The sequence below is a fragment of the Hyla sarda genome, chromosome 9 (assembly GCF_029499605.1).
Source record: "Hyla sarda isolate aHylSar1 chromosome 9, aHylSar1.hap1, whole genome shotgun sequence".
Classification (NCBI taxonomy): Eukaryota; Metazoa; Chordata; class Amphibia; order Anura; family Hylidae; genus Hyla; species Hyla sarda.
In genome coordinates, this window is record NC_079197.1 from 168872512 (window position 1) to 168885768 (window position 13257).

The window sequence follows — 13257 nt, forward strand, 5'->3', positions numbered from 1 at the left end:
CAGTAGTGTTTCCCAAGCAGGGTGCCCTCCAGCTGTTGCAAAACCATAACACCCAGCTGGGAGTTGTAGTTTTGCAACAGCTGGAGGCACCCTGCTTGGGAAACACCAAGCTGACCTCTAACACTGCCCCACTTTACAGTTATTTAAAGTCTCCTCTTACCCTGTGACGTGAGGGGCTGCTGATCCTCCATCATGACGTCCTTGTACTGATCCTTGTGTCCTTCTAAATACTCCCACTCCTCCATGGAGAGATAGACAGTGACGTCCTGACACCTTATAGGGACCTGACAGACACAATGATACGGTCATCATCCGGACACATTATACCTGCGATGTCCCAGCATTCCCTGCAGCGCTCACCTCTCCGCTCAGCATCTGAAGGATCTTACTGACGACCTCTAGGATCTTCTGCTCATTATCTTCAGGAACGGTCGCCGAGGGAGATGAAGGCATCATGGTGGGGCTTTGGTCCTCGTCTCCTTCCGACTCACGAGGGTGAGATCTGGACGCCAAGCACTCGCCAGATTTCTTCACTATGGTGCAATCCTGTGTATGGAGAAGACACCATGATAAACATCACTCTCATCTTCTCTACGGCCATGTCTAGTCATATGACACTTTCTAGAATAGTGGTCTCCAAACGATAGACCTCCAGCTGTTGCAAAACTACAACTCCCAGCATGCCCGGACAGCCAACGGCTGTCCGGGCATGCTGGGAGTTGTAGTTTTGAAACATCTGGAGGTCCACCATTTGGAAGAAGCCCTTACCTCTCCAGTCAGCAGGTAGATGATCTCCAGGGTGAGATTTAATATCTGGTCGGTCATTTTGTGGTTAAACATCGGAGTGGCAGCTCTCTTGGGTGAACTTAAATGGGAAGGATTTAATACTGCGGAAATATAAATGAATAAATATATAAATAAAACTCAATGTGGTGAAAGGCATGGTGGTTGATGGGCGATGTGTGTCACCAATGCTCCTGGCCTTGGTGAAGTAAGAGCCGGTATCTATTCAGTGTCTGTGCTGCGATGCAGACTGACGCTGTGGCCGTAGTATGGCTGGAAGGCCAATCCGGGATGGCTCTAGTGTAGGGTGGGGGCCATGCCCCACAATCTAGGCCACCTTTTGTTGGCCTTAAAGGCAGCCTGCTCCACCAGCTGAGGGGGATTTGCTAGTTGCAGCTCACACTGCCAGAGAGAGTTGGGAGTGGAGTTCTTCCCGGAGAGTTTGGAAGCTGGGGAGCAGACTGCCTGGAGGCCTGGAAAAGACTTGCTTGATGCCGCATGGCATGGACTCAGGTGTGAACAAACACTTATGGAATACAGGTGGACTTTTGTAAAGTTTTTCTTTGAACTGCATCTAAGACTGTTTTTGCTGTTTGCCAAGTGTGAATAAAACACGGAACTTTGATTTGAAAAGTACTGTTTCCTTGCCTCTGTACTGCAACCGCACCTATCTGCAAGAGCGAGTCATCACATTTGGTGGAGGATGCGGGCAACGCAAAGAGGTCAGCGATTGAGTTGCAGCACGCTGTTTGCTAAGAACTGAGCCTGGGATAACCTGTTGGAGTGATTGCTAGGGGCAACGATCCTGCTGACAAGTGACTGACAGTACAGCGGGAGTGTTTTCTCCAGAGAGTCAAGGCAAAACAGTGTTGCCCTTGGTTAGGGAACATATGGAGGCAGTTCAGCAGGCCCAGAGTAGAGTCTATAATCGACAGGCTCGGGTACGGAATTTTAACTCGGGAGATCGGGTTCTGGTACCAACGGTCGACAGTAAGTTTCTGGCTAAGTGGCAGGCTCCCTATGAAGTGGTCAGAAAAATAGGGGATGTGACGTACAGGGTACACCAGCCTGGGCAGAGGAAGCCAGAGCAAGTGTACCATGTAAACCCTTGTTGAAACCCTGGAGAGATAGGGAGACTAGTGTGGATGACAGCCCAGGGCCAGGTTTGTTAGGGGTGGAGTTTACCGTCCCTCAGTCTGGTGCGAGGGAAGCAATTGCCACAGTAAAGATTGCTGACAGCCTTTCCTCTGCACAGACTCAGGAGGCCAGGGAGTTCATCAGTAGGAACACTGATGTGTTCTCAGACCTTCCTCGACGTACTTCTGTCATCTGCCATGACATTGTCAATGAACCCCAGGTTAAAATACGGTTGAAACCGTACCCGGTACCCGAGTCGCGGCGACAAGCCATTTCGGAAGAAGTGCAACAGATGTTAAAACTGGATGTCATCGAAGAATCGAAAAGTGAGTGGGCCAGTCCAATAGTCTTAATACCCAAACCACGTTACGGTTCTGTAACGATTTCCAGAAACTTAATGAGGTTTCTAAGTTTGATGCATATCCCATGCATATCCCATGATGAGCTTATTGAGAAGCTGGGACAAGCTTGGTACTTTTTCTGTTTTGGACCTCACAAAAGGGTACTTGCAGGTACCCTTAACGGAGGCTGCCAATGAGAAAACAGCCTTTGTCACAACAGAAGGTTTATTTCAGTACAAAGTGTTACACTTTGGTTTACATGGCGCTCCCGCTATGTTTCAAAGACTAATGGACATTGTACTTTGGCCACATCGTCGGTATGCTTATCTGGACAATATCATCATTCACAGTACAGACTGGGAAAGTCACGTTCCAAAAAGTACAAGCAGTGGTAGACTCCCTCAGGAAGGCCGGGTTAACTGCTAACCCCCAAAAATGTGCTATAGGGTTGGAAGAGACCAAATACCTGGGGTATGTCATTGGGCGTGGAGTTGTCAAACCCCAGGTAAACAAAATAGAGGCCATCCGGAATTGGCCCCAACCTGTCACTACCTGACAGGTGAAGTCATTTCTGGGAATGGTGGGTTACTATATGAGATTCATCCCCCATTTTGCTACGGTGGCTGCGCCCTTAACAGATCTCTTGAATGGAAGCAAGTCTGTAATGGTGCTTTGGAACGAACAGGTAGAGCAGGCGTTTTCTGCTTTGAAGTCGGCCCTATGTGGGTCTCCGGTGTTGGTGACAGGGAATTTGTGGTACAGACCGATGCCTCTGAGGTAGGTCTCGGTGCTGTACTCTCCCAGGAAGTCAACGGCAAGAGCATCCCGTTGTCTTTCTCAGCCGCAAACTGACCCCGGCCGAGACCAGGTATTGTACAATGGATAGAGAGGGCCTCGCCATTAAGTGAGCACTCGAGTCTCTCCGCTATTATCTGCTGGGGAGGAAGTTTTGTCTCATGACGGATCATTCCCCCCTTAAGTGGATGTGCCAAGCCAAGGACAAAAATGTCAGGGTCACCAGGTGGTTTCTGGCATACAGAATTTCAAATTTAGGGTTGAACACAGAGCGGGTCATTTGCTGGGCAACGCTGATGCCCTATCAGGAGTCCACTGTTGCACAAGTGTTCACCCCCTCAGGCTTGAACAAAGGAGGAGGGGGTGTATGTGAGAAGGCGAAAGGTATGGTGGTTGATGGGCGGGCGATATGTGTCACCAAGTCTCCTGGCCTTTGTGAAGTAAGAGCCGGTATTTATTCAGTGTCTGTGCTGCGGCAGACTGACACTGTGGCCGTAGTATGGCTGGAAGGCTAACCCGGGATGGCTCTTACTGGGAATGGTCAAGTGTAGGGTGGGGATCATTCCCCACAATCCAGACTGCCTTTTGTTGGCCTTAAAGGCATTTGGGGGATTTGCTAGTTGCAGCTCACATTGCCAGAGAGAGTTGGGAGTCGAGCTCTTCTCAGAGTTTGGAAGCTGGTGAGCAGCCTGCCTGGAGGCCTGGAAAAGACTTGCTTGATGCCGCATGTCATGGACTCAGGTGTAAACAAACACCTAAGAAATACACGTGGACTTTTGTTACGTTTTTCTTTGAACTGCATCTAAGACGGTTTTGGCTGATTGCCAAGTGTAAATCAAACACGCAACTTTGATTTGAAAAGTACTGTTTCCTTGCCTCTTTACTGCAACCGCACCTATCTGCAAGAGCGTGTCATCACAGTGTGTATGTGTGTGTGTGTGTGTATATATATGTGTATGTATGTGTGTGTGTGTGTGTGTGTGTATGTGTATATGTGTGTGTATGTTCCAGCATCACTTCCAAACCGCTGAAGATTTTAACATGAAACTTGCCACACATGTTACTTATATGTCAACAACAAACATACGAATTCGCAGAAATTGTACTTCTGATTCAGACTTTATTTCTCAAGCTGAGGTTTTAAAACAACGCTTCATACAGAAGGGCTATCCTAAATCGCTTCTAACTAAGGCATATATGAAGGTGAAAGATAAAAAACAATCTGATTTGGTTACATTTATTTCCAAAAAATCCAGTTCCAATCAGCCTCTTAACCCCTTTAGATATAACTTTGTTACGAATTTCAATATTGAGGCATCTAATATCAGAAAAATACTAACTAAAAACTGGCCCATTATTCAAAATGATAAAATTCTAAACCAAATAATTCCCTCAGTTCCTAATGTCACCAACAGACGTTCCAAAAATCTCAGCAATTTATTAGCCCCCAGTAGATTTTCTGAACATCTTACACCACAGAATTCTTGTTCCATTAAACCATATTGTTTCCCTTGTAAAAAAAGTCGCTGCCTTTGTTGTGAATGGATCATCCAAACTGATACTTTTTCTTCCTTTTTCACACAACAAACATTTAAAATAAAAGATTCACTAAATTGCGACACCACTTTTGCTATCTATCTATTAACCTGTGGTTGCGACCGCCAATACGTTGGCCGCACCACACAAACGGTGCGCTCCAGGATGAACAAGCACAGATGGAACATAAAACATGGTTTTTTGTTGCATAGTTTATCCCGACACTTCACTCTTCATCATCAAAAAAATACCGAAACTTTGAAATTAATTATACTAGAAACTATCCCCATTCATTTACCTAACAGAATACAAAGATTAAATAATCGTGAATCCTTCTGGATTCACAAACTACATACTTTGCACCCTCAAGGTTTTAATGAATGTATCGATACAGTCAAATAATCTGATAAACTAGGGTTTAAAAATTTGTAATTTTTTCCTATGGATTAATCTCCAAAATATTATACCTTGATTTATTTATATATATTTTTTTTCTTTTATTTTTTTTATTTTTTTTTTCTTCGTTCCTCCTGTGCTGTTCACCCTGGAGCGCCCCACTGTGTATTTATTATTCCTTATGTTTTATTATCCAAGTTTCGTTTTTTGTTCTTCCCTTCCTTTTTGCATATAGAAACCTCTGCATTTTTTATTTTTCTAATGTTTGTAAATTTGGATCTCTTTACGAATATTCACATCCTGCGTTTTCGCCGGGTGCTGTATTCAATACTGCACTAGTTATTCTAGTTCATCTTTTTCACTTTTCTCCAAGTAGTGTTCATACATCCCCTTTTGGTCAGTTGCGATTTGGTTTACCGCACTGCTTATTATATATTTTTTATTTAATAAGACAGCGATATACAATTAAAAAATGTTTTTATCCTTTGAATTAATATACATAACTCCTTATAGGTCCATTTCTCTTTACATCATATACATTTTTTGAAATAATATCCAACTTGCGTTGTTGAATGCTGCACCGGTGACTAAGCGATGTGATTCCTTGAGTCGCTTGTGGTGTTATATTCACACCACATGCGATAATTATATTATATATATATATGTTTATAAGATTGCATTATGCTTTTATATTGTTGTTTTTTTATTATTATTTTTGTGACTTGTTTGCCTATTTATATTTATTTATATCTATTTATATATTTTTTATACATTGTCACATTTATATGTGGATATGTAATTCTATGTAACAACTCTTTCAAAAAGTACTCTAATGGTTAATTCCTGGAGGTATATATATCTGTTATCAGCTTTCCCTTGTCATGCCTGATGAAGCTGCGCATGCGCAGCAAAACGCGTTGCATCTAATAAATCCATTGATTTTACTTGGCTGCCTGATGGTTCCTCTCTGCGCCAGACAAACTCCTGACTCCCTGGTCATTCGTTTTTGATTCTACTCTTACCCAGGAGGGCTGCAGTGGACCTTCTTCTATATCTCTTCTACTCTTAACCTTGTTGTGTGTGGGCGCACAACCAACTTTGGTAAGCGGCTTGGGAATTACCGTCCCCTACCCCCACCTGCAAGATCTACTGATCCCGCACATGAGGTGCCTTCCTCCCTCTCTCTAAACAACAAACATAGGATAGGTGATTTAACCCTTACTCACCCCCATTTGCCAGGGGCGGGGTTTTTGTTTAAAGTCCCATACAACTCTACGGAAATATATGTTACTGCATAACTTCCAAACAGCTGGAGATATTTCGATAATACTTGGTCATATGTTGCTTATATGTCAAATAAAATAGTTGATATGTCAAATATAATAGTTAAATTAACCCCTAACCTGCCCCATATGTGAAGGATGGGGTTTTTGTTTAAAGTCCCATGCAAGTATATAGGACTTCTGGTGCCTTACTCCACAAGCTCCGCTCTGCTTCTCCTGGTGAGTGCATCAGTCCTGCTGGTAAGCCACACCCCATCTCACAAAGACACACCCACCAATTAAGCCACACCCCTTTTATTTTCAGCTTACAATATCTTTACCACAACGCAGCCCCAACTGAGGATGGGGTATGATGATTAGAAATGAGGATTAGCTATGGGGACGGGATATGAGGACGGGCTATGAGGTGGGGCTATGAGGACGGGATATGGGATAATACAATACAGGAATATGGGTGCACTACTGTGGTAGATGTACACAGTGACATTGGCTAACCCTCAACACTGATGTTAAAATTGAGACATTCGCCAGTATATCCTTATATGAAGGACACACCAGAGCCCGCACACCAACGCCAAGGTTTCTCAAATGGCGGGAAGGGATATGGGGTCGAGCTATGAGGACGGGATATGAGGTCGGCATATGGGGACAGGATATGAGGTCGGGATATGAGGACGGGATATGGGAACGGGATATGAGGACATGATATGGGGTAAGAATTTTGGGACGGGATTTGAGGACAAAAGCTTCCTCCTTTGTTGCTTTTCCTCCCCACAAGGATTAGGTAGGAAAAACCGGGCAGCAAAGCCGGGTTCTCAGCTAGTGTGTATATATATATATATATATATATATATATATATATATAAAGCTCAAAGTATGGGTGTGTGTATGTTCCAGCATCACGTCCAAACCGCTATATTACCATGAAACTTGGCACACATGTTACTAATATGTCAACAACAAACATAGGATAGGTAAACTTACATTTACTCACCCCCATTTGTCAGGGTCTGGGTTTTTGTTTAAAGTCCCATACAAGTCTATGGAAAATATATGTTACTGCATAACTTCCAAACGGCTGGAGATATTTTGATAATACTTGGTCACATGTTACTTATGAAGTCGGGATATGAGGATGGGACATAAGGACGGGATATGAGGACAGCATATGAAAACGGGATATGGGGACGGGATATGGGGACGGCATATGGGGACGGGATATGGGGACGGGATATGAGGTGGGGATATGGGGTGGGGATATGGGGATAGGGATATGGGGTGGGGATATGGGGATAGGGATATGGGGACAGGATATGGGGACGGGGTATGAGGTCGGAATATGAGGACGGGATATGAGGATGGGATATGAGGTGGGGATATGGGGTGGGGATATGGGGATAGGGATATGGGGTGGGGATATGGGGACAGGATATGGGGTCAAGATATGGGGACAGGATATGACAACAATATAGGAGGATGGGATATGCAGTCAAAAGTTTCCTCCTTTGTTGATTTTCTTCCCCAACAAGGATTAGAAAGGAAAAACTGAGCAACGCCGGGTGCTCAGCTAGTGTGTGAATAAAGCTATTCAGGTCTTCTAACAGCATTTAGAAGGTGCATAGAGGAGACTTATCAAACCTCTGTTGCCGTGCAGTTGCCCATAGTAACCAAACTGTTTCACTTTCATTTTGAAAAAGGCCTCTGAAAAAGAAGCAATCTGGTTGCTATGGGCAACTGCACCACTCATCCTCTACACAGGTTTTGATAAATCTTCCCAAAGTCCCTACATCTCCCACTGGGTTAGAGTTCCTAAAACAAGAATAGTGAGGTAGTATATAGTGTCAGGACTGGTTCACCTCCTAAATCGGTCCCGAGTAAGGCTGTTGTATAAGTGGCTTGTGATCCATACAGTGGCTGTGGGGACGTACCCTTAAAGTGTACCAGGTTTCCTGAAAAATGGCTATAGTACTGCGCTGAGCACAATAGTCATTTTCCTGAATTACTTTAACTTTATATTTGGCACACAGTGGGGCAAAAAAGTATTTAGTCACCCACCAATTGTGCAAGTTCTCCCACATTAAGGGGTACTCCACTGGAAAACATTTTTTTTCAAATCAACTGGTGCCAGAAAGTTAAACAGATTTGTAAATTACTTCTATATAAAAGTCTCAATCCTTCCAGTACTTATCAGCTGCTGTATGATCCACAATAAGTTCTTTTCTTTTTGAATTTTCTTTCTGTCTGACCAAAGTGCTCTCTGCTGCCACCTCTGTCCATGTCTGGAACTGTCCGGAGCAGGAGAGGTTTTCTATGGGGATTTGCTCCTGCTCTGGACAGTTCCTGACATGGACTGTGGTCAGGTCGAAAGGAAATTCAAAAAGTTAAAAAAGATTTTTTTAATAGAAGTAATTTACAAATCTGTTTAACTTTCTGGCACCAGTTGATAAAAAAAAATGTTTTCCAGTGGAGTACCCCTTTAAAAAGATGAAAGAGGCCTGTACCGTAATTTTCATCATAGGTATACTTCAACTATGAGAGATAGAATGAGAAAAAAAAATCCATGAAATCACATTGTCTGATTTTTAAAGAATTTATTTGCAAATTATGGTGGAAAATAAGTATTTGATCACCTACAAACAAGCAAGATTTCTGTCTCTCTCAGACCTACCTGTATTAATGGCTCCTGTTTGAACTTGTTATCAGTATAAAAGACACCTGTCCACAACCTCAAACAGTCACACTCCAAACTCCACTATGGTCAAGACCAAAGAGCTGTCGAAGGACACCAGAAACAAAATTGTAGACTTGCACCAGGTTGGGAAGACTGAATCTGCAATAGGCAAGCAGCTTGGTGTGAAGAAATCAACTGTGGCAATTATTAGAAAATGGAAGACATACAAGGCCACTGATAATCTCCCACGATCTGGGGCTCCACGCAAGATCTCACCCTGTGGTGTCAAAATGATCACAAGGACGGTGAGAAAAAAATCCCAGAACCACACGGGGGACCTAGTGAATGACCTGCAGAGCGTTGGGACCAAAGTAAGAAAGGCTACCATCAGTAACACACTTCGCCACCAGGGACTCAAATCATGCAGTGCCAGATGTGTCCCCCTGTTTAAAGGGGTACTCTGCTGCTCAGTGTTTGGAACAAACTGTTCCGAACGCTGGAGCCGGCGCCGGGAGCTCGTGACGTCATAACACCGCCCCCTCATGTCACACCCCGCCCCCTCAATGCAAGTCTATGGGAGGGGGCATGACAGCAGCGTAATTGTCGTTCTCCTGGTTCTTGCAGCCGGGTATGCGATGTGCAGTTTATCGGTGCAGACCTAGTTGTATCAGCCTGGATCTCCTGGTCCTTACAGCCTAACAAGCGAGGTTATAGTTACTGGTGCAGACCTAGTGTCAGAAACATGGGGCTGCACCTTAGTAATCGACCGATTATTGGTTTGGCCGATATTATTGGCCGATATTCACAATTTTGGACATTATCGGTATCGCCAATTACCTTGCCGATATGCCGATAATGCCCCACCCAGAGACCTCCGCCGCCTCATTGCCTCCCCCATCCCCGGTTTTATAATTACCTGTTCCCGGGGCCCAGGGTCTGCGCTAGTCATGGCTCCTGCGACATCCTGCGCGCTGTGCAGCGCAATGACGAGTGATGTCCTCAACGCGACGTCACCGCCAGTGCGCACAGTGACAGCTCAGGACGCCGCCAGAGCCAGAAGTAGCGCGGACCCCGGGAACAGGTAATTATAAAACCAGGGATGGGGGAGGCAATGGGGCAGCGGTGGTGGTGGTTGGACTAGGGAGGACCTCAGGACAGGCAGGGGGAGAGAGGCGGGCGGCGGCGGTGGTCTCTGGCCCTGCAAAAGCCGCTGCAGTTCATTGATTTAAAGCGCCCACTTTAAATCATTGATCTGCAGCGGCTTCTGTGTGTGTGTGTGGGGGGGGGGGGGGGGGAATAGCCGATAACTTATACCGGAACATCAGTATAAGTTATCGGCTATCGGCCTGAAAGGTCACATATCGATATCGGTCGATCCCTACTGCGCACAGAGCGATAATGATGATGATATGCTGTCGATGTCGCTCCTCTCCTGTGATCGTGCGCGCCTCCTGGTTCCCGCACTCACTAGTAGCGTACAGACCGGAATGTATGCAGAGACGCCTGTAGTGATATTGGAGATGCCAGTTACGTTGTTGGAGATCACGCTGGTTTGTGGTAGAAGTGAAAGAAAAAATTTAAATCTTCTGTCCTCGTGGCAGAGAAGTGCAGGACCAGGAACTTAAATTCAAATGGTATATAACATAAGTATGCTGATATTTAGACGCGTTTCGGTCCCTCCTTAGGGAAATGTGTCTAAATATCAGCATAACAAGCGTATGCTATACACCATATTAATTAAAATCCCTGGTCCTGCACTTCTCTGCCACGAGGACAAAAAAGAAAAATGTTTCCACTGCTACCACAAACCAGCGTGATCCCCAACAACGTAACTGGCATCTCCAAAATCACTACAGGCGTCTCTGCATACATTCCGGTCTGCACGCTACTAGTGAGTGCAGGAGGCGCGCACGATCACAGGAGAGGAGCGACATCGCCAGCATATCATCATCATCATTATCGCACTGTGCGCAGCCCCACGCTTCTGACACTAGGTCTGCACCGGTAACTACCATATTTTTCGCCGTATAAGACGCACTTTTTCTTCCCCAAAACTGGAGGGGAAAAGTTGGTGCGTCTTATACGGCGAATACACATTAAAACCCTGTCCTATCGCGGCGGGCCCTGCGGCCATCAACGGCCGGGACCCGCGTCTAATACAGGACATCCCCGATCGCGGTGATGCCCTGTATTAACCCTTCAGACGAGGCGATCAAAGCTGTCTGAAGCGAAAGTGACACTAACCCGGCTGCTCGGGACCGCCACGGTGAAATCGCGGCGTCCCGAACAGCTTACAGGACACCGAGAGGGACCTTACCTGCCTCCTCGGTGTCCGATCGGCGAGTGACTGCTCCGTGCCGGGATCCCCTGCATGGCCGGCGCTCTCCTTCGTCGTCATCACGTCGTCGCGCACGCCGTCCCGTCATCCAATAGGAGCGGCATGCGTAGCGGCGTGCGTAGCGACGTGATGGCGGCGACGGAGAGCGAGGATACTGGGCAGCAGAGACGTTCCGGAGCGACGGGGACGCGGTGACAGCGATGGAGGGCGACATCCAGGGCAGCGGTGACGAGTGGTGACTGGTCCGGAGCGGCGGGGACACGTGAGTATTACCTCCTATACCAGTGGTCTTCAACCTGCGGACCTCCAGATGTTGCAAAACTACAACTCCTGGCATGCCCGGACAGCCAACGGCTGTCCGGGCATGCTGGGAGTTGTAGTTTTGCAACATCTGGAGGTCCGCAGGTTGAAGATCACTGTCCTATACTTTACATTGTATTTGGTTCAGAATCTTTTTTTTTTTTTTCTAGATTTTCCTCCTTTAAAATTGGGTGCGTCTTATATGCCAGAGCATCTTATATGGTGAAAAATACGGTACAACATCGCTTGTCCGGCTGCAAGAACCGGGAGATCCAGGCTGATACAACTAGGTCTGCACTAGGGATCGACCGATTATCGGTATGGTAGATATTATCGGACGATAATCACGATTTTGGGCATTATCGGTATCGGCAATTATCTTGCCGATAAGCCGATAATGCCACCCCCCCTGACCCGCCGCACCGCACCCCCGACCCACCGCACCGCGTCACACCCCCCACCGTAGTGCTGGGCGGTATGCCGGTATGGATTTTTGCCCATACCGCTATACCGGTCGGGCCCCTCCCCCACCCTCCGAGTCAATAAAAAAATTAAACTTACCCGTAATGGGGGTGGTCCGGGCCATCCATCCTTCCTTCCTGTAGTGTCCGGCGCCATTCCGGGTGGAGGGTGGTCCGGTCCGGGCTGTCCTTCTTCTCCGGCGGTCATCTTCTCCACTCCGGGCAGGCTCCGGCCTAGTACACTGCATAGACGCCGCTACGCCGTGACGTCAGGTGCGTCGCTGCGCACGGGCGTCACTGTGCAGCGGCGTCTATGCAGCGTACTAGGCCAGAGCCCACCCAGAGTGGAGAAGAGGACCCCCCGGAGAAGGACAGCCCGGACCGGACGACCCTCCACACGGAATGCCCCCGGACACTACATGAACGATGAATGGATGGCCCGGACCACCCTGACAGGTAGGGGAGAGAAGCGGGTGGCGGTGGCGGCCTATGGCCCCGCAAAAGCCACTGCAGATCATTGATTTAAAGCGCCCGCTTTAAATCAATGATCTGCAGCGGTGTCGCAGGGGGTTAAATAGCCGATAACTTATACCGGAATATCAGTATAAGTTATCGGCCCTAACCTGCACCGATTATCGGTATCGGTATCGGCCCTAAAAAAACGATATTGGTCGATCCCTAGTCTGCACATCGCATACCCGGCTGCAAGAACGAGGAGAGCGACAATTGGGTGAGCGGTACGCTGTACCACCTACGATCTTCATAGTCTTATTATACAGACTTGCTATGGTTATACTCTTACTACCTCAATCAGGGAAACGTTGCAGGCAATATTGGGATGGACATTTAAACCGGTTCACTATTTTTATCATTCAACATTTTATACCATTATGTACCATATGTAATCTCACAACATGGCCATTTAGCCCCAAGACAAGCGCAGATCCTTCCTAATCATGTCCATTACTGTCTGCCAGGTATGTACTAAAATCCCCTTATGGTGGAGAACCCCTTTACTTCATTAGAAATCCCACAATGTGATTTCCTGAATTCTTTCCCCCCATTCTGTCTCTCATAGTTGAGGTTATAATCTATGATGGAAATTACAGCCTCTATCATCTTTATCAGTGGGAGAACTTGCACAATTGGTGACTGACTAAATACTTTTTTCCCCCACTGTACATGGCAGGAAGAGTTCCTCCCGCCCACATTATAG

At 46.5% G+C, this 13257-nt stretch overlaps 1 protein-coding gene across 1 annotated transcript in view; it reads right to left on the reverse strand.

Annotated features, from left to right (window-relative positions):
- LOC130292016 (uncharacterized) overlaps positions 1 to 13257 on the reverse strand; it is a 125938-nt gene that overhangs the window by 35201 nt on the left and 77480 nt on the right. Inside the window, exons 10-12 of the mRNA XM_056541448.1 lie at positions 769 to 887; positions 361 to 546; positions 161 to 284 (exon numbers count right to left, since the gene is read on the reverse strand). Coding sequence (XP_056397423.1) covers positions 161 to 284; positions 361 to 546; positions 769 to 887 — 429 coding nt within the window. The remainder of the gene's footprint in view (positions 1 to 160; positions 285 to 360; positions 547 to 768; positions 888 to 13257) is intronic.